General features: G+C 44.3%; 2 protein-coding genes across 6 annotated transcripts; one reads left to right on the top strand and one right to left on the bottom strand.

Annotated features, from left to right (window-relative positions):
- Nucleotides 1-1,135: 1,135 nt before the first annotated feature.
- LOC124996599 (zinc finger protein 391) lies at nt 1,136-5,641 on the bottom strand. Of its 2 annotated transcripts, none has more exons than XM_047569791.1 (2): nt 5,311-5,641; nt 1,136-4,481 (listed from the first exon to the last, which is right to left on the bottom strand). In XM_047569791.1, exons 1-2 carry the CDS (start codon nt 5,312-5,314, stop codon nt 2,902-2,904), a joined length of 1,584 nt encoding a protein of 527 aa, XP_047425747.1. In that variant the 5' UTR covers nt 5,315-5,641; the 3' UTR covers nt 1,136-2,901. The 2 variants fall into 2 exon arrangements, with proteins under 2 accessions (XP_047425747.1, XP_047425746.1); XM_047569790.1 differs by having other exon boundaries at nt 5,328-5,641.
- A 100-nt stretch (nt 5,642-5,741) lies between these two features.
- On the top strand, nt 5,742-18,382 carry LOC124996598 (PH and SEC7 domain-containing protein 4). Of its 4 annotated transcripts, none has more exons than XM_047569789.1 (17): nt 5,742-5,953; nt 6,586-6,968; nt 8,584-9,217; nt 9,565-9,646; nt 9,783-10,125; nt 11,714-12,775; nt 14,178-14,258; nt 14,341-14,453; nt 14,556-14,614; nt 14,696-14,785; nt 14,880-14,923; nt 15,008-15,180; nt 15,906-15,976; nt 16,061-16,206; nt 16,290-16,434; nt 17,295-17,441; nt 17,530-18,382. In XM_047569789.1, the coding sequence occupies exons 3-17, from the start codon at nt 8,708-8,710 to the stop codon at nt 17,815-17,817; spliced, it is 3,354 nt and encodes a 1,117-aa protein (XP_047425745.1). In that variant the 5' UTR covers nt 5,742-5,953; nt 6,586-6,968; nt 8,584-8,707; the 3' UTR covers nt 17,818-18,382. The 4 variants fall into 4 exon arrangements, with proteins under 4 accessions (XP_047425745.1, XP_047425744.1, XP_047425742.1 ...); XM_047569788.1 differs by having other exon boundaries at nt 5,742-6,784; nt 6,905-6,968; XM_047569786.1 differs by having other exon boundaries at nt 5,742-6,968.

Genomic DNA, 18,382 nt, shown 5'->3' with positions numbered 1-18,382 from the left:
TTTTAGCGTGTATATGGGTGTAAGTGTGGTTATATGTGTCTGTATGTGTATGTACAGGGTGGATGGGGGTAATATTTTATGTTTTTATTTGTGTGAGGCACTTTGGGTTGCATTTTTTTGTAGGAAAAGTGCTATTGATTTCATTTAAACTGGGGTGTAGTTCTTAAAACGAGTCAAAATTTGAAATATTAGACTAGGTAGTATGCTCGCTGAACGGCTGGAAAACGATACAATAAAGAGTGTCTGCAGGCAACATTGAAGCAAGTTTGGGGCTGATTTTCTGCAAATGGAGTTGGGGATTTGGTCAGGTTTAATGGTGTTCTCAATACTGAGAAATACAGTCAGATATTTATCCATCATGAAATACCATCAGGGAGGCGTATGGTTGGCCCCAAATTTATTCTGCAGCATGACAAAGACCCTAAACGTACAGCCAAGGTCATTAACAATTGTCTTCAGCATAAAGAAGAACAAGAAGTTCTGGAAGTCCTTGGAATTATTACCCTTACCCTTATTACCTTTACATTCAGCTTTGACCAGAGTCCACGATGCATGATGCTACCACTGCCGTGCTTCTCAGTAGTTATGGTATTATTTTGGTGATGAGCTGCAGATCAGCCGCATGGAATATAGAAGTGTCATTTAGCAGACTCTAAGCACGCCGTTAGATGCCATTCAACCTCTAGACAGATTTCAAGGACTCTTAGAACAAAGCATTTACCACCAATTTGGTGTAGAAAAAAAGGGTTAAGGTGTGTAGACCGATTACACAAACATGGTCTACAGTTGGATCACAAACTGGACTGGTTGCCTAGCATAGACTCGCAATATGAAAAAGCTCAGAGCTGTCTCTATTTCCTCAGGATGCTAAGGTCATTTAATATCTGACAGAATCTGCTGGACATGTTCTACTAGACTATCGTCACCAGTGCCCTCTTCTACGTTGTGATGATCTGGGGAGGCAGCACTAAGAAGGAGGACACCTCAAGGCTGGGCAAACTGATATAAATCGAACTCTGTGGTCTGGGCATAGCTGGAGTCTGAACAAAATCTGGATCATCATGAACAATGTCCACCACCCTGTACATGGACAAATTGGACTGCGGTCATCGCCATTTCAACATGAAGACATGAAGACAGTTCATTTATTCTCTTTAATTTACTCACAAATCACACAACAACATTCTCATAGCGAAGGCTCAGTACACTGCTACATATCAAGCCGTTGCCACAACAAAAACTTTTACTCCCTTTTGTTTCAGTAACAATCATTCAGCATCAGAGAGACACGTTTCCTGGCATTACAGTGAACAAACTAACAATTCTCTAGACACTCCACAGCCGTTGAGATCAGTATGGCTTTAAAAACAACAACAACAAAAGAAACAGTCTTTAATTCACATGTGAAAGCTGGTCAATAATACTGAATATTTGCAGCGACGCTACTTTCACTATTCCACAAACACATATATATATATATGTTTTTGAGTTTGCTAGCTGTATAGTTAAAGCTATTTACAGCAATATATTAATCATTCATTAATTTATGTCTTTGAAAGATCTTAATCTCCAAACTATTGAATTTTTTTTGTGTTTTTTTTTTTTGATTGTCCCCTGTTTTTCAAAAGGGAGGTCAACCGTCAGGACCGGCTACAGAATATAAGGCTTGACCTGGGATTCAGTGGCTGCAACAAAAACACTTTGATTAAATAATTAATGCACATCGGCAGAACTTGCATTCAGTCATTGGTCATTTCTAAAATACATCACTGACATTTTGGTAATATACAGCTTTTTTTTTTCACTGTATTGCTAAATGTATGGACCTAACAGATCACAGCAAAGACTATACGACAGTGTACCCAACTGTACCACAAACATCACAAACAGCTTTGTAAACCAAAACTTCTCGTCCGCAGGAACAGATCGTGTTAATTCAACGTCCGCTCACCGGCTTTTCAGCCCGAAAACTGCGTCAGCTTTCTTTTAGGCGCGCTGACCAGTCATCACATCGTGTTGCCCTTTGAGTCGTTTTGTTCTTGAGGCGTATTTCATTTCAAATGAAATAACAGATACTTTGTTAAAGTGCCAATTTTCAGCTTGAGCAAAAAACTACGTAAGACACGACCTTGCAATCTGAGCACTCACTGAGCTGGTTAGTGAAAGAGGTGACCGTGCCAATTAAAAAATAATAATAACAAGGCTTAAAAAAAGGTGAAAATCTATCAGAGAGACATGTAACATATTCATTATTGTCTGGTCAAAAGAGATGGGTCAATACAAAATGAGCTTATTCAAATTTTGTTTTGATTGTGTACTTTTTGTTAAATTGAGATTATCAAGCTAGATATTTCTTTTTTGGCTATATATCAAATTTTATGTGGATAATAACAAATTTTATCTATGTCTGAGAAATCACTTTTAACTAAGTCACCCATTACAAACGCGTTACGTTAAATCCAAATCACATGCCTGCTCCAAGGTATTTTCTTTCTCCTCCTTCTTAGTCACTTAATATAAAGTAGTGTGTGAGTCAAGTGTGTCGCATGTCAACAGTGTTACTACAATATATTTATAAATAACTTTCACTTTAAATTTACTCAGTCGTATATAGAACATTGAGAAGAATCTTTCCATAAAAATGCCATGTGGTGACTGGTTACATTAGGCCTGAAAACAGCCAAAACGTGATCAACTATGATACCTGACAACGATGATAAAATTGACCCAGATATTGAAAATAACATGGTGGCAACTGAACCCCCTCCTCGACATATTGACTAAACTTAATCTGCTGATGTAAGTTGCGAAATAACAAACCACATAAAAAAAAGCAAACAAACAAACAAAAAAACAACATATTGGACCTTGCTTTTTCGGTTGACTCCCCTCCTAATTCCTCTAATTTTTCTCATTGTTTAAAAGTGTCTCCGAGGCTGCCGGCTGGGCCGGGTTTGTTTCGGCCTCGCTCGTGCTTCCTTCACTCTGAGCTCTCTCCTCTTTTGCCGTATGCGTCTTCAGGTGCTTCTTGAGGGAGGACTGGTCGGTGTAGGTCTTCCCACAGTGGCTGCAGAGGAAGACCTTCTCTTTGGTGTGGACCAGCTCGTGCCTCTTCAGGTGGCCGGACCTGCTGAAGCTCTTGCTGCAGTACGAGCAGCTGTACTCCTTCTCTCCCGTGTGAGTCCTCTGGTGCAGTTTGAGGCTGCTGGCCACTGTAAACTTCTTGCCGCACTCGCTGCAGCTGTACGGTCTCTCCCCCGTGTGCATCCGCATGTGTATGGTGAGGTGGCCGGCCTGGCTGAAGGTCTTCTTGCACAGCTCGCACATGTACGGCCTCTCTCCGGTGTGGATCCTGTAATGCGTCTTGAGGTCACCCAAGCCGTTGAACCTTTTCCCGCACTGAGCGCAGCAATACGGCTTCTCGCCGGTGTGGATCCTTTCGTGTATGCGCAGGTTTCCCGCATTGCTGAACGTCTTGCCACACTCCTGGCAGCTGTAAGGCCGCTCCCCCGTGTGAGTCCGCAAGTGGACTTTGAGCTGGTTGTGCTCGTTGAAGCGCTTCCCACAGTGCGTGCAGGGATACGGTTTCTCTCCGGTGTGGATGCGTTTGTGTATCCTAAGCTGGCTAGGGTGCGCGTACGTTTTACTGCAGATGTTGCAGCTGTAGGGTCTCTCTCCCGTGTGGGTGCGCTTGTGGGATTTGAGGAGATCAGCCCGACCAAAGGATTTACCACAATAGCTGCAGTTGTGAGCCTTCTCCCCGCTGTGAGTCTTCATGTGGATGTTGAGCGAGGCGGCCCGACCGAACGTTTTGGGGCAGGAGGGACAGTGAAGGAAGTCGTCGCGGACTTCCAAAAGCTCCTCGGCACAAACAGTTGGCGTGTCACCTTTCTTAGGCGTCGCCACATTTGGCTCCGCGACCTGTTTGCTCGCTTCCTCTGCCCCCATCTCCGGTTCTGGGGAATATCTCAGTGCATATTTTAGTTCCTGCTCAAAGAAGCCCTCGCTGTTACCGTAATGCATCACCCCATTCTGCTCTTCTTCCTCAGTCTTAAAAAACTCTCCATTGGGCGTGTAGCCGTCAGAAACAACGGCGCTGCCTGCAGAGTCTTGTTCAGGGCCAGAAGGTGGCGCATATGCATCATGGCTGACGCGGCTGACCTCTGAGCTCTCGCTTTTTACTGGTTTCACCGTCAGATTGAGAAGCGCCGATGACTGGGAGAGGTCAATGGCACTGCTTTCATCCAGGTCCGATTTTACAGATGTTGACACAAAACCCTCTGGCGGTTGCTCTACCACTTGATTAGTCTGCATCAAAATGGAGGTAGAGGACAGGTTCTGCTTCGCCTTGGCTTTATTCTTCCTCCTGGAGCTCTTCTTGTCGCTGCTGCATATGGACATCTTGAACGTACCCGAGCTAAAGGGACGGCCGTTCCACTCTGTCTGCGAAAACTGTTCACGGGCATCTTCTTCACGTGCATCTGTGAAGATTCAAGGCTATTGTTAATTAAATGGCGCAGGTCGTGATAAAGACTGACGTAATGCGCAGATAAAATGTAGCAACAGAAAATCAACTGACTTCATAATCTGAAGGCGCAGTCACTCATTGTTTTTCCCACATGGGGGCAGCAATAAACACCAAACAAACCTATTACAGCCCCGTGAATCGCACGGCATCTCTGGCACTTTTGATAGCCTAAGCTGTAACTTAGACATAATGCAGTAAATTTTAAGGCTACATTTACACTGCGTATTGCAGAATTACACTACCAGTCAAAAGTTTGGACACAAAGTGTATGAGGTGTATGTACAGTCTCTAATCTCTGTCTTATTTGGATCTGCCATAATAATTACATGAGTTCCTGATCGCAGTTATCTGTGATTTCTATTAACTTGCTTAAAAAAAGTGAGGGGAAACTAAGAGAAACGTTATATTTCAGTCACATTTTCAGCAGTTTATTTTATCTGGCGGTCTTTTGATAACACCACCTCGTTGCTTCATCCTCTTCGAGTAAGGTTTAATGGACTGAGAGACTTAGTGTTTATTTCTAAGATGGTCTATTTTCTATACAGCATATTTTCAACCACATATGTCACACTTCAGACCTGCAACATATTATTATTTTAATAATTTTTATATCTGCTCAGCATTTTCTCAACTTCCCAATTATTTGTTGCGACTCTCAGGGGAGAGGCAGCTGTGAAAACAATAAATAGAATCGGTGATGGGAGTGCATCCTTGACTCGCATCCCCACTCACTAAAGATATTCAGTATGATGCTGTATGATGCTTCACTAGCAGACACAGACCCATTAAACCATCATACCACTCGGAGCAGACTCTGCGCTCTTCTGTGCTAACAGCAGCCGCTTCAGGCCCTCGTTCTCAGACTCGATCCTCTGTATAGTACCCTGGTACACGGACAGGGTCCGGTCCACTGAGTCCAAGATGTCGCTCACTGTCGCTTTAAAAATCTCATTCAGAGAAGACTCCAGGAAGTTTTTAAGATCACCCGGCCTGGCCATATTAGACCGAGCGGTTGCCACTGCAGACAACTCACCAGATGTCTGTATACAGTTAAAAGCTCCTGTTAAGACAAAAAAAAAAAAAAAAGTGGGTGTGTGCAACTCTGCTGCCGTGTACGGAACAAACAAAGCAGAGACCGACGGTCGTCGCATGAGAGTGACGACACCGGATATTTACATCCGGGTACGTAGCGCCCCTTCTGGTGGGGAGTGCAACCGTCTTCGCCGTGGCCTTTTAGCAAATTGTGATACTGTTTGCACAAATAACCGTGATAAATTGTGTTTAAATACTAACAAGAGAGCTACAGGCTAACGCTACACCACCACCAGGTTGTTACTAATAATGCAGTTACTACCAATACAACTTAATCAGCTGCTACAACCACTAGCAACTAATTTACTGCAAGGATGCCCACATAAATGCTAGGTAATGCTAATATTTTGATATCAATTCTAATCTCAGTGCTAATGATGTCGATGTGAATAGTGCTACTGCTAATGAGGCCAAGCTTATAATAGCATAGTATAAAAACGTCAATACGGAGCGTTACGTAATATTATTAATTAGCAACGAGCTCTAATGCCAGGCTTTTAACACTAGCTTGTGTGCTAGTCTGCTAACAATGATAATCTTTTCAGTGCTTTACTGATGACACAGTTCAAATGGTATTAAAAACTAATTAACCTAGAGTTAATGACTATCAAAAAATGTTGCCTTGAACTTATAAATGCCCCTTGAATGCCTTGGGTGCCTTAAACAGGCTTTTCCGCCTTTAAACCAGAACAAACCCAAGTAATAACTTGAGCACAGAGAAATCTGGTCACCTTCTGGTTTTACCACATGTTGTCATGAGTGCAGGAATGAAGCCAGTTGAGCCACTCCCCTCATCTGTACTGTATGAGTGTGGTTGCATGCCTCCGGGGCCAGTGGGCGTGGGCTGAGGCCTCTCAGGTGTCTTTGAGCGCCTGACTCATTTGCCAATCACCATACACCTTTTCTTCCTCTTTGTTGCCACTCAGCAGCTTTTCCCTTTTATCCCTCTTCTAATTTGCTGCCAGGAGGAAAACAGGACAGAGGGGAGACGGAGGCCTGCGCTTAAAGTATCCAACATGGACAGACTGTATGAAGACGAAGCAAGAGGACCCAGTCCAGACTAGGACTTGCGTGCATATGCACGTCGCACAGGAGACAGAAAAGGCTGCTTAGCCCGAAAGAGAGCAGATATTTGTCGTTCCCTGCAGGTTTTGACAACTGGGGGTAATTTGAATGCCTCTGCGCGTGTGTGTGTGTTGAGTGAATGTGTCGGTGAACGCACAGCTCTTTGACAGCGGTACAAACCCGGTATAACACAGTGGTGTGCTTTCTCCCTCCCACAAGACCTGACTTAAAAACCTCACACGCTGGCTGATCATATGATGCTGCTTTAAAGAGCCTGGAGGGGGTAAGTCAAGCTGCATAGTAAAAAACACTTCACCCGACAGGACTCTTCTTTTAGTTCCTGTCTCAGATTTATGTCTGTAGCTTTTCTAGCCATATATCTGTGCCTATACGTACTCGTATTTACGTGTCCTTTCACAACTTTCACTTCACCCAGTATGGCTGCGTTACTCATTCTTACTTTTTCCTCTCTTATGTGTTTACTTCTCCTTTAACGTTGTGTTAAACGTCCTCCCCAGCCTGTGATGGTCTGTGTAAACTTCCCATGCACTGTAAGCAACTTCTCTTTGTGTTCTGCTTTCAGTCAGACGGCAATTGTGTCTAAGGACAATGATGTCTTGCTGAAAACATCCAGTTTTGTTCTTGTTTTCTCTTTTATGTGACTGAGAAATCCTCACAGCCGCCAAAGATAACATCGCACCCAGGGGACTAACTCTGCTGTTAGGTGAAACACTCAATATTTATCAAGGACTGCAGGGAGACTGAAACTGGAACAGTGAACTCTTCCACTTCTCCACATAATTGTGAAATTATTTGTTGTAATTCTCAGTACCTCGCGGGGAAAACAGCAGAGAGACATTACTGCTTTAAGAGAATAAATTCAGTGTCACCGCATTTTTTTTTATTTCGGATATACCACGATTTTATTTAGAAATGGTCTCCTTTGTGACTTGACTCAGTAACTGCAGCAGTTGCTGCACCCTGACAGGAACTGAGAAGCTAGCACCCACACAGGAAATGTGGTCGAAGTCTGTCCCGGATGTTGGTTGCATGACGTGAACAGAATAAAAAAGATAGACAGAGAGTTATAGAAAGATGTGTGCTTGGAAGAGGAAGAGATAGACGAAGGTGATAATTTAGCTTTATTTATGTCCTGCAAGAGCGCGGCCTCTTTGTTGTAGACGGTTTGTCGCCCGGCCTTGACCACTGCTGGGAGATATGTCACGTTTGTTTGTGTTGATAACACACAAGTTGGTTTCATCCATCAGCCGGCGTCATGTCGGTGATATAATGATAAACACAAGACAAAGACGGTTTAACTGTTCACCAGAAACAAGGCTTCAACCCCACCCTCTGCCTCGATTGTCAATCCACGCCGTACACCTCTACCTCGCTCTCTTTCCTTCTGTCTCTCGCTCACTTGCTTGGCTGATTTTTGTGGTCAGGAAGTACAAATGTGCTTTTGTGACATTGTGTGTTGCTCTGCACATCTGCACCACCAACAAGTTAGAGAATAGAACAGGATGGGCTAGAAAACAGACAAAACTGGATTATTTTGCCCTACGTGTGGTGAGTTTATTTTAAAATGTAGCTCTTTTGTACAAAGCTATTGAAAATGATAGAAAGAGAAAGAGTGGATAGAAAGAGTTTCATGAATGGCTTTTTTTTGTCTGTCAGCAAATCGAACGTTCGCCCCGGAGGTTCCCTAAATGTATTTTCGTTCCATGACATTCAGCTGACAAGGCTTACTTCCAGTGACTTTACTTTTGGTTATTGTACAATTCTGACCCCGAAATGTGAGGAAATGATCTCTCTCGGTGCTTCAGATGGGGGGGGGGGGTGTGGTTAATGCTATTTTTGAACATTAATGTTTTTTTTTTTTAATCTTTTTTTTGCAGAAAAGTGTATGACGGAAGGCCGTGACAAAATGAAAACCCCTCATCCAACCGCAGAGAACGTTTTGTAGCTGCACGACACTTCACCAAAACGTACCGAGGCAACTGGACTGACTGAGAGACGCTAATGGAGGAGGAAAACGACTCTTTGCCGGATAACACAGGTTCAGTTCTTCATGAGCCTCAGCAGGACACGCTTATAGGCCTCCAGTACATCAATGGAGAACAGGATGCCGTAGTGTGGGATAAGACGGAAGTGAAGATAAACAACGCACATGGGGCCGATCACCTGAGTCTGGCCCCAAAGACAGAATGCTCAACTTCTGAGGCAGAGCAGTGTGAGCCAATAATATGGCCGGTGCGCCCCATGAGCTTCACCTGTTCTCCGCTGTCGTGCGCGACGGTGCAGTGGGACATGCCCGAGCCCCGTGCAGAAACGCCTCTGCTCGAGACCGACGGCGGCTGGGCCAATGAGCTGGACGCCGGCAGCGTGACGACGCTAGGCGGCATTTCCCCCTCTCCTCATGAGTCTCAAGACGAGCACGCTGAGTTTCTTACACAGGGTGGCAAAGAGGAACAAGGATTTGATTCACAGCTTCTGAGTTCAGAACTCGAGGCGACAGGAAGTGACTTAGAGGTATGTGAGGGCACGGTGATCGTGCTGGTGTTACCTGGAATTTTCTCAAATTTTCAGTGAATGTGTCAGTGTAAATATAGGCACCTTCTGATTGTTCTTTAGATAAGACGGCTTCCTGCCTCATTAAACCCTTCCGTCACTGAGCGTAGGCATCAACGCCTCGGCCTTAATGTCTTTCCGAAGCACTTGTTTGGGTTTGTGTAGCGGGCTGGGCCGGGGTCGGGCGATCTGAGCAGATGTTATGTTGGTCAGATGAGACTCAGACTGCGTGTGGGTTCCTACTCACGAACCCACTGGCTATCACAAGTTTTTCTCTCATGTTCGATGGCCTGTGTTGCAATTTCCAGACACGTGATGCTGCTGATGTTCAAGAGCTTAAGACAGAGGAAAAAGAAGATTCAGCTCATGAGCTGTTAGATGATAATAACGGTACGTGTTACTCAGAACTTTAAACAGGTGGTAAATAGTTTTTCCGACATTCATGACTCTCTGTTTGTAGGGTTGTTTCAATGATAATAATAATAATAATTATGCTGTTTTCACCCATTTCTAAATAATCTCCCAGACGTCCCACTGACAGACTCAGAGGAGGAGGATGAGGGACACTTTGTTGCCTCAGAGCCTTTTAAAACTGAGGGCGTAACCGATACTGCTGAGGAGATCCAAGTCTCAGAGGAGGAGCTGGACGGCGTCGAACAGTCAGATCTAGAAGAGGAACAGGAGGAGCCCGATGTTGTGCTGACTGGACAGAGAACCCCGGAGGAAGAAGGGATTTCAGCAAAGTGTGCTGAGGCTGAAGAGGAGAGCTGCAAACAAGGGGGTGAGGCAGAAGATGAGCAGGACGTGACGGATGAGTCCTGCAGCGAAGAAAGTGAGGAGGCAAAAGGTGACGCCTGTCTGAGAGACGTGTGAGTATCATGGGCTTAAGGAAGGGGAACAGGAAATGTGTATTAACTGTAAACCCAGAGAGCAGCTCAGGGTTTAATTAATGGTGAAACACTGGCAGAAATATGAATGAATCAATACTAATTCACTCGGTTTTCTTAAAAAAGTGGCGCACTTTGTTTTCAGTATGTAAATAAGGTTGTTTTTAGTAATTGTTAAAAAAAATGTATCAGAAAACAGGATTTTGAAGAGTATGAATATGTCACTCCTTTGTCATTTCTTTACATTTTGCTAAAATGTTGAATAATATACTGTAGTTTACTGTTTTCTTTCTACGTGTTATGGTTCTTAATACGACCTTAAAGGTTTTATTAATTTAGCTGTCAATCAAAACCGTGTCAGGACACAGTTATGTAATGAATATGGTTTTCAAGTTCACACTCAGCTTTGGTTTAAGGGCATTCACGGTCATACTGGAGAAAAGACGCAGGAATTACAAACATTTCTAACCCCAGCCCTCAGTCCAGAGCATTATTTAGGTTCTGCAGCTAGCAGAAAAAAAAAACTTACTGAGCATGAGGCTTAGTCATTCCCATGGTGTACCATTTCCTGAAGATTGCGGTTGAGGAAGATAAATTGTGAAACTGTCCTGAGGTGAATTTCAGCACCATATGAAAATGAAATACTAATAATTTTAAGTAATTTGCCTCTTTAAAGCATTTAAACCCAAATATTGCTTCTGTTTTTGTTGTATCTAAGTAGCACCAGGTTTTATAGTTATGATACACCAAGAGCACAGATTATCAGAGCCCATAGGAAGCTTGGTATTTCTTGGTGGTTGCTAATATCAATCAGGTTTGATTGACCAGCACATTGCAAATTTTTTTTTTACTATTTACAGTTTACAAGGCAAGATAATGCTATTTAAAAACAGACTTGTCTGTATCTATCTATCTCCACTTTAATGTCTAATGGCTGGTAGCATTGCTAAGCTAACATTAGTTACCTGCTTTCCAAAGGTAGAGGTACAGGTCGGCTCACATTGACTCATCTCATTATTTCTGTAATGATTGAAGGTTGATCAGATAGACAGCCAGACGGCTCCTTCCCCAAAATACTTTCAGGTGCTTCCTCGTTCGTCTGAAAAGTTTTCTTTGTCGTCTCACATGAAAAGGTTTGAATGTGTACAAGGAAGAGCTTTGAGTAAGACAACCGCGTCTCTCCCGCCTTAAAATAGTCAATGAGGCGAGAAAAGTTGAAAGAAAGTAAGGCTGAAAGCACATAAGTATAAATATTACTCTTGTGTCTAGTAGCATAGCAATAACAGCAAGATAAATTTAGTACAAAAGTAATAAACTACTATTGCAAGTAAGTTTCAAAAAGACACGGATTCGGAAGAAGATGGGAAGAAATTTGGCAGCAGGCATATGGAAACAGTAAATGTTAGCTTGAAAACATGAATACATGTTAAAATGTTAACTCAAAGTATATTTATCATGTCAGGCGTGACTGCTTGTAACTCATTGTTAACATTTTGTGTCTGGGAATATTATGTCATGGTGTCATGTGCTGTTTTAACTTCAACTACTCTTCTTCATCCGTTCTTTCTAGGGAGGTGCCTCCAGAGCCGCCGCTAACCGATGACGCCGGACTGCTAACTATAGACCCTGATAAGCTAACTGATCTGCAACAGCCGGAGGAATCGGAGGAAACTCTGCCCTCGGAGTCAGAAGAAGAAGAAGAAGAAGAAGAAGAAGAAGAAGAAGAAGAAGTAGGTGTACCAGAACCGTTACATGAAGAACCCGCAGGCCAGACTGACGGGCAGGAAATGTGTGAAGATGTGGATCAGGACGTGGACCCTGATCAGCTAGAGGCCGTGGACGGCAGCGAAGAAGCACCGGCGCAGGAGGCGGAACATGAGGCGAGGACAGAAAATGGACAAGAGATCCCAGAGGTGATTGAAAAACCAGACGAGACAAATTGTTTGGAGCAGCAAGACTGCGACGAAACGGCTTCGCCGCCGCCCGAAACGTCAGAGCAACTTGAGACGGAGGAAAAGCCGGAGGAGATTCCTGCAGAGGTGTCACAGGGACCGGAGGACCAGTTGGGAGAGTCGCAACATCTGGAACAGTCACCGGAGATGGAGCTGACGGATCAGCCGCACCAGCCTGGAAACGCGGAGCAGCCAGAGGAGCCGGCTCAGACGGAGCAGGCAGTTTGCGCTGAAGCTGCCGCGGCAGAGCGGCAAGAACAGACGGAGCCGTCGGAGCAGAATGAGCAGCCGCTGAAAACGACCGACTCGTCTCAGCCGGCGCTCGCGGAGCAGCTTGTGCAATCAGAGAAGAAAAATGAGTCAGATGTAACGGAACAGCTGTCTCCCGAGACCGAGATCACGCAGCAGGCGGAGGAGACGGAGGAGGCGAAGGAGGCAGAGTTAAACCAGGTGGACAAACAAGTTGACGCGCCAGAGCGACCTGAGGAGGTGGAAGGTGCTGAGGACGGAGGCGTACAGACAGTTGTGGCAAACGGAGCGCAGCCCAAACCCCTGGAGACGGCAGTGCCGCACATGAACGGAGGCGGCGTGGACAGAGAGAAGGCTCGGCACCTCGCTGAACAGCTCTTTAATTTGGACGGGATTCAACGCGCGGACGTGGTGAAGCACTTAGACAAAGAGTAAGATCATATGTAGATTTTTTTTTTTTTTTTCACCTTTATTTAAGTAGATGAAAAGACCCATTGAGATCAAGACCTCTTTCACAAGAGTGACCCGGCCAAGAAAGGCAACAGACATCACACAAATAACAACAGTCACAAAATAAACATTGAAACACAAATGCAAACTGTTTAGCAGATAAAATGCAGGAGCGATGACTTCAGTAACACTTTAAAAACACAGGCTCTGCTGATTGTTGTCGGTCTTTTAGAATAGAAAGGTGAAAGACCTCAAATGAGATGATAAGTTAAGACATTTTCTGTTCAGATTGAAAGGTTTTCCAAGCAGAGGGGACAGAGAAACTCAAAGATTTTTTCCTGATTTTAGTCCAAATACGACTGAAAGCTGGTGGAGTTATGAGAAATGTTTTCACACAGTAAAAAAACAACAACACAGTAATAGAGGTGAATGTCAGGAGACAATAAATCAGCCCAGATTGGAGTAAAAACTCATTTAAGGTGGAAATAGCCCCCCCCCCATGCCTTCAATTTATTCCCCTTTCAAATTTCAACCATCTGTCCACAGAACGAATCGAGTTCTTTTCAAATTTATTTTTGTTGAAAGTGAATGATCGGAAGTCACCAGAATTTGACAAATCAACAGAAATGCTTTGAAAGTAACGCTCTTTTGCCCACGGCTTCACACACACACCACGGGGAGGGCGGCTCGGCCTGTGAAAACAACTGCTTAAAAGTCGCCCGGCGATGTGATCAGATGTTATCTCGGCTGCAAAGTAACAGAAACACAGTGTCGCTCGCCTTCAAGTGCCTTCAAATGGAACTGGTGAACTTGCAGTTATGGGAAGTCTGGGGCACGAAAATGTGCGCTTTCGCCTTAACGTGAACTCGATAAAAACGACACCATTTGAAGGCGGCGACTCACAGGCCAAACGGATGAAAGAGGCTGTTGAGTTGCAGCGCGGGTCAAGATGGTCCGTGTTATTTACTTCTCCTGCCAGGGGCTATAATGTTGTGACTGATCAGTGTATGTGAAGTCCTATATAGGAAGTCTGAGTCAGCAAATAACCAGAGCAACGGATAAACATTGCTTCATAACAACGATTCTTACACAGATATTAACCGACAAGTTGAAACAGTGATATCCCCTATGGTTACTGTAATGTGTAGTTAAAGAAATAAATGTAGCTGCTTCTAGTTGCAGTTTTCTGGACTTTTTTTGGCAGCCTGAGTTGCATAAAGTAGTTCCTCTAAATTGTTAAGTCGTCACATTCGGCGTGTCACATTTCCTTTCCGTCGTCATTTCCCTCTTCCTCCAGATTGAACAATCAGCCCCAAAATATTACATGAATGTAAAACAGGTTGCACCGACTTTTTGTTTATTTTGCTTTGTCTTCCTGCTCAGTAATGACTTCAGTCACGCCGTGGGAGAGGAATACTTGAAATTCTTCGACTTCACCGGACAAACCCTGGATCAGGGCCTGAGGTGAGAGTTACACGCGAAGAGGATTTGGCACGCTCGCAAGAAACACTGTCGTAATATTTATATCCTCCTTTCTGTTTCTAAGATCGTTTCTGAAAGTGGTGATACTGATCGGAGAGACCCAGGAGAGGGAGCGCGTGCTGCAGCATTTCTCCTGCCGCTTCCATCAGTGCAACCCAGAGTCCTTTTCCTCTTCAGGTGTTTATTGTTGTGTCATCCTCTACGCGCACAGCACCTCTACGTGCAACATTTGTCATCATCCGTTTTCTTTTTTTTCTCCTTCCTCTTTTTTATCCTCAGGGGCCGTGTTGGCTTTGACGTGTGCCGTGATGCTTCTCAACACTGACTTGCATGGGCAGGTAAGAGGCACTTCTGGCTGTGAGAGAAATGATTAAAGACGTCGTAAATTTTGTTTTGACACCGTTCTTGTCTGTTAACAGCATGTAGGCAAATCCATGTCGTCTTCAAAGTTCGTGTCCAACCTGGACGGGATGAATGAAGGAGGGAACTTCAGCAAGGATCTGCTAAAAGTAATTCAGTCGCAGACTTTTATTTGATGCAGAAGAAAATCGTGAAAATTCTTGGCGACGACGTTCATTTTGACCTTTTTCTCTTTTCGTGCAGAGTCTCTACAACTCCATAAAGAGTGAAGCTCTGGAGTGGGCTGTGTAAGTGGAATCAGCTGTTCGTTGATCTTCGGTTCACGTGTACCGCACCTCACTCATCTTTCATTCTTTCGTTTTGCGCTGAAGCGATGAAAAGGTGCTGAAGAGCGCTGTGTTGGGGGAGGAGGATTCAGGCTCGGACACACTGCTGCGTTCCAAAGCTAACCCCTTCCAGGATGTTCCTCACGACAAGAACGCCACGGTGGTCAAGCAGGGCTTTCTCCAGAGGAAGCTCCACGCTGACATCGACGGCAAACGCAGTGAGTGTGACGCAAATGCAGAAGAAATACAATGATCAGGCCTAACATTATGACCACTGACAGGAGAAGTAAGTCATGTGGATGTTTCTTAGACACGTACCTCCCACCTAGACCAGACAGGACACCCCCCACCCCCCCCATGACAATGACGCTTGACGGCAGCAGGATGTGGCCTGACACAGACACACACACAAAAATGGTTTAGCAACAACTCTGAAAACGGCACAGGGTGTTGACCTGGCATCAAATTCACTAGATCCCAAACTGATCAAGTATTTATGGGATGATCCACAGAGGCCCCTCCCCTCAACCCATAGGACCTAAAGGCCCCCCACTAATAACATCTTGTTGCCAGACACCACATGACACCCTCAGGAGACCCATGTCCATTCTCTGATGAGCCACAACTGTTTTAGAGGCACAAGGGAAACCTACACAATATTAGGAAGGTGGTCATAATGTTACGCCTGATCAGTGTATTTAAAGACACAATCTATGTAAGGGACAGGGAAGGGAGGACAAAAGACCTTAAACTATAAAGAAAATTAATGAGTTGTAGATATTATATCCAGTAAACCACAAAAATACAAAAACTGAATTATATACACATAAAAAGAAGGAGGTTTTGGTGCAGTAGACAGTTGAGATTAATCTTACAACAAGTTATAATGGAGCGCTGTTGTTACTGATCTTTTGTGCATCTGTTAAATGTTTGTGTGTTGCAGCACCGTGGGGTAAGAGAGGCTGGAAGACTTTCTACGGCATGCTGAAAGGAATGGTCCTTTACCTGCAGAAGGTCAGCAAAAACCTGGTTAGATCATCAGAATTCAGCAAATTTAGCATCTTCTGTGATTATAACTTCTTTGATTTTGTGCGTCAGGATAATTATCGGAGGGATCAGCAGACCAGCGAGGAGGTGGTGAGTGTGCATCACTCTCTGGCTGAGCCGGCGACCGATTACACCAAGAAGCCGCACGTCTTCCGGTTGCAGACGGCCGATTGGAGGGTTTTCCTCTTTCAAGCCTCGTGAGTTGCAGCTTCACTAATGTGTGTGTGTGTCTGTGTGCAAGTCACAGCGTCAGATCGAACCTGTTGGTTTTTCCTCTCAGGTCCAAAGCGGAGATGAACTCGTGGATCGGCCGCATCAACTTGGTTTCCGCTCTTCACTCGTCGCCCCCGTTCCCGGCGGCCATCGGGTCTCAGAGGAGGTTCTGCAGGCCGATCCTTCCCGTCTCACAGTCTGCTCACAATCTGGTACACACGACTTTATCAGCTACTGAAACAGATCAGATCAGTGTGTTTTTCTTTTGTCATACGCTCACTTTCAGGTTTGCAAAGAACGCCAATTGGTTTATGGATTTACCATTAACACCAAAACACAACAAGAAAGATACTAGCTGCCATTAATCACATTCATCTCCTTAAGTTTTCTAAAGTGTGTCAGGAACAACCAACATGACCATCACACGTGTATTTACAACAGCACATTTTATCTGATTAAAGTGAGACTGTGCATCTGAACAGTAGTTCTGAACAGTGTGTGTTTGCAGTGTAAATATCAAACTGAAGTCTGTAAATGGAAGCTAACATTAGCCTCCATAAGCTCCATAAGCTCCGTAATTCCACTGACTGTGGATCAACACGGGCGTCACCCGCAGTGACTCTGAAGCTAATTCAAAAATAGACAAAGACGTGGAGTCTTAATAACTTTAAGTCATACAGTTGTCACGAATGTGGAAGTCTAGAGAGGCCAAAACAGTTTTTTTCACTAGCCTGTCGACATGTTTATTTCTCCTGTTAACGCCTATGAGAGCATTGAGTTGTTGTTGGAGTCTGCCTCAAGTGGCCTTTTGAGGAACTGCAGTTCCTTTTGCAACCTTGGATCAAGGCGTTACCACTCGCTACTTTTTAATAGCTCATGACAAATAATATATTAATTAAGTTTGAACAATTTATGTTTATTAAATACATTGTCTTATTTTTATTAAAGCAGAATTAGGTCCAATATTTATTTACTTGTACACAATCCTATTGTTTATTACAAGATCTATGCACGTGAGCTAATTCGCCACTCTTTGGATCTGTGTGAAACCTCTGTGTTATTCCCTGTGCAGGAGCGTCAGCTTCAGTCTCACGCAAGAATGCTGGAGTCCTTCAAAGCAGACCTGACGAGCCTGCAGGAAAACCCACCAGAGGGCAAGAGAGCCAAAACCAAGGATCTGGAGGAGCATCGCGTCAGAGCAGAGTACCTGCAGCACGAGGTAATGAGGAGGTTTTTTGACCGAAAGTGTTTATGTTGCCGTGAACGGACCCGTGGGTGACAGCGTCTCTTGCTCAAAACTCCCACAGATGTGTCGGTATGAGAGCTACATCCAGGTGCTGGAGGCCTGGATGAGCGTGAAGAAGACAGACAGCGACGTGTTGGACACGGCGGACTTGAACCTGTTCGACAAAGCCATGTGCGCGGACTGCGACGGGGAGGAGGAAGAGGAGGAGGGCGCCCTGAAAAAGTCCCACTCCAGCCCGTCTCTGGAGCTGGAGGTGGCTACTCCGGCTGTGATCAAAGTCAGGCGCAACATCTCAGAGAGACGGACTTACCGCAAGGCCATCATTCCTCGATTCAATAAAGAGGCCTGAGGTATGGTAGGGTCGCCGGTTAATGGCCGTTTGAAAATGGAAATTTACTTTATGCCTGCTAGGAGCTGACGGGACTTTCAGTTTGTTGAAACACCAAAGTCACAAACTGCCTCTGCAAGTTTCTTTAGTTTTAGAGTTTTTTCTGAAGATTTATTCTGTGCACTTTTACAAAAAAAAAAACCTCAGGGAATCCCAAACCCTTGACCTCTCCGGACAGAGCGGAAACCCTGATTCATTCTTTGAATGACTTAAAATGTTTGGACCTAATTTATATAGTTCTATAGTATTTTGGTCTTTTTTAATAGAAACGTTCAAGTACAAGGGTGGGGCTTTGACAAAAACGTGTCTTTAACCTGTGTACCACAAGAGGGTGCTGTAATACAGGGCATCTCAGAATGAAATACGTGCCATGCTGTTAGTTTTTAACTTTTTTTTTTTTTTTTAAGAATCCAAATTGCACTTTTTTTTATTGATTTATCGTCGTTATACATTCCTGACATTAGTTCTTCTGTTACATATTTTGTCAAAATGAAGGAGTCATAATAAATGTATGTTTATCATTCAG

The sequence above is a fragment of the Mugil cephalus genome, chromosome 19, assembly GCF_022458985.1.
Source record: "Mugil cephalus isolate CIBA_MC_2020 chromosome 19, CIBA_Mcephalus_1.1, whole genome shotgun sequence".
Taxonomy (NCBI): Eukaryota; Metazoa; Chordata; class Actinopteri; order Mugiliformes; family Mugilidae; genus Mugil; species Mugil cephalus.
The sequence above is the reverse complement of the archived record's forward strand: the minus strand, read 5'-3'. Positions and strand labels throughout refer to the sequence as shown.

What these genes read in the sequence shown, in the direction of transcription:
- LOC124996598 (XM_047569789.1), top strand. Translation starts at nt 8,708, where the DNA reads ATGGAGGAGGAAAACGACTCTTTGCCGGATAACACAGGTTCAGTTCTT. An exon ending in CGACAGGAAGTGACTTAGAG is followed by an intron (nt 9,218 to 9,564) that starts GTATGTGAGGGC and finishes TGCAATTTCCAG; the next exon opens with ACACGTGATGCTGCTGATGT. An exon ending in GTTTTCCTCTTTCAAGCCTC is followed by an intron (nt 16,207 to 16,289) that starts GTGAGTTGCAGC and finishes TTTTCCTCTCAG; the next exon opens with GTCCAAAGCGGAGATGAACT.
- LOC124996599 (XM_047569790.1), bottom strand. Translation starts at nt 5,526, where the DNA reads ATGGCCAGGCCGGGTGATCTTAAAAACTTCCTGGAGTCTTCTCTGAAT. An exon ending in CGCAGAGTCTGCTCCGAGTG is followed by an intron (nt 4,482 to 5,327) that starts GTATGATGGTTT and finishes GAATCTTCACAG; the next exon opens with ATGCACGTGAAGAAGATGCC.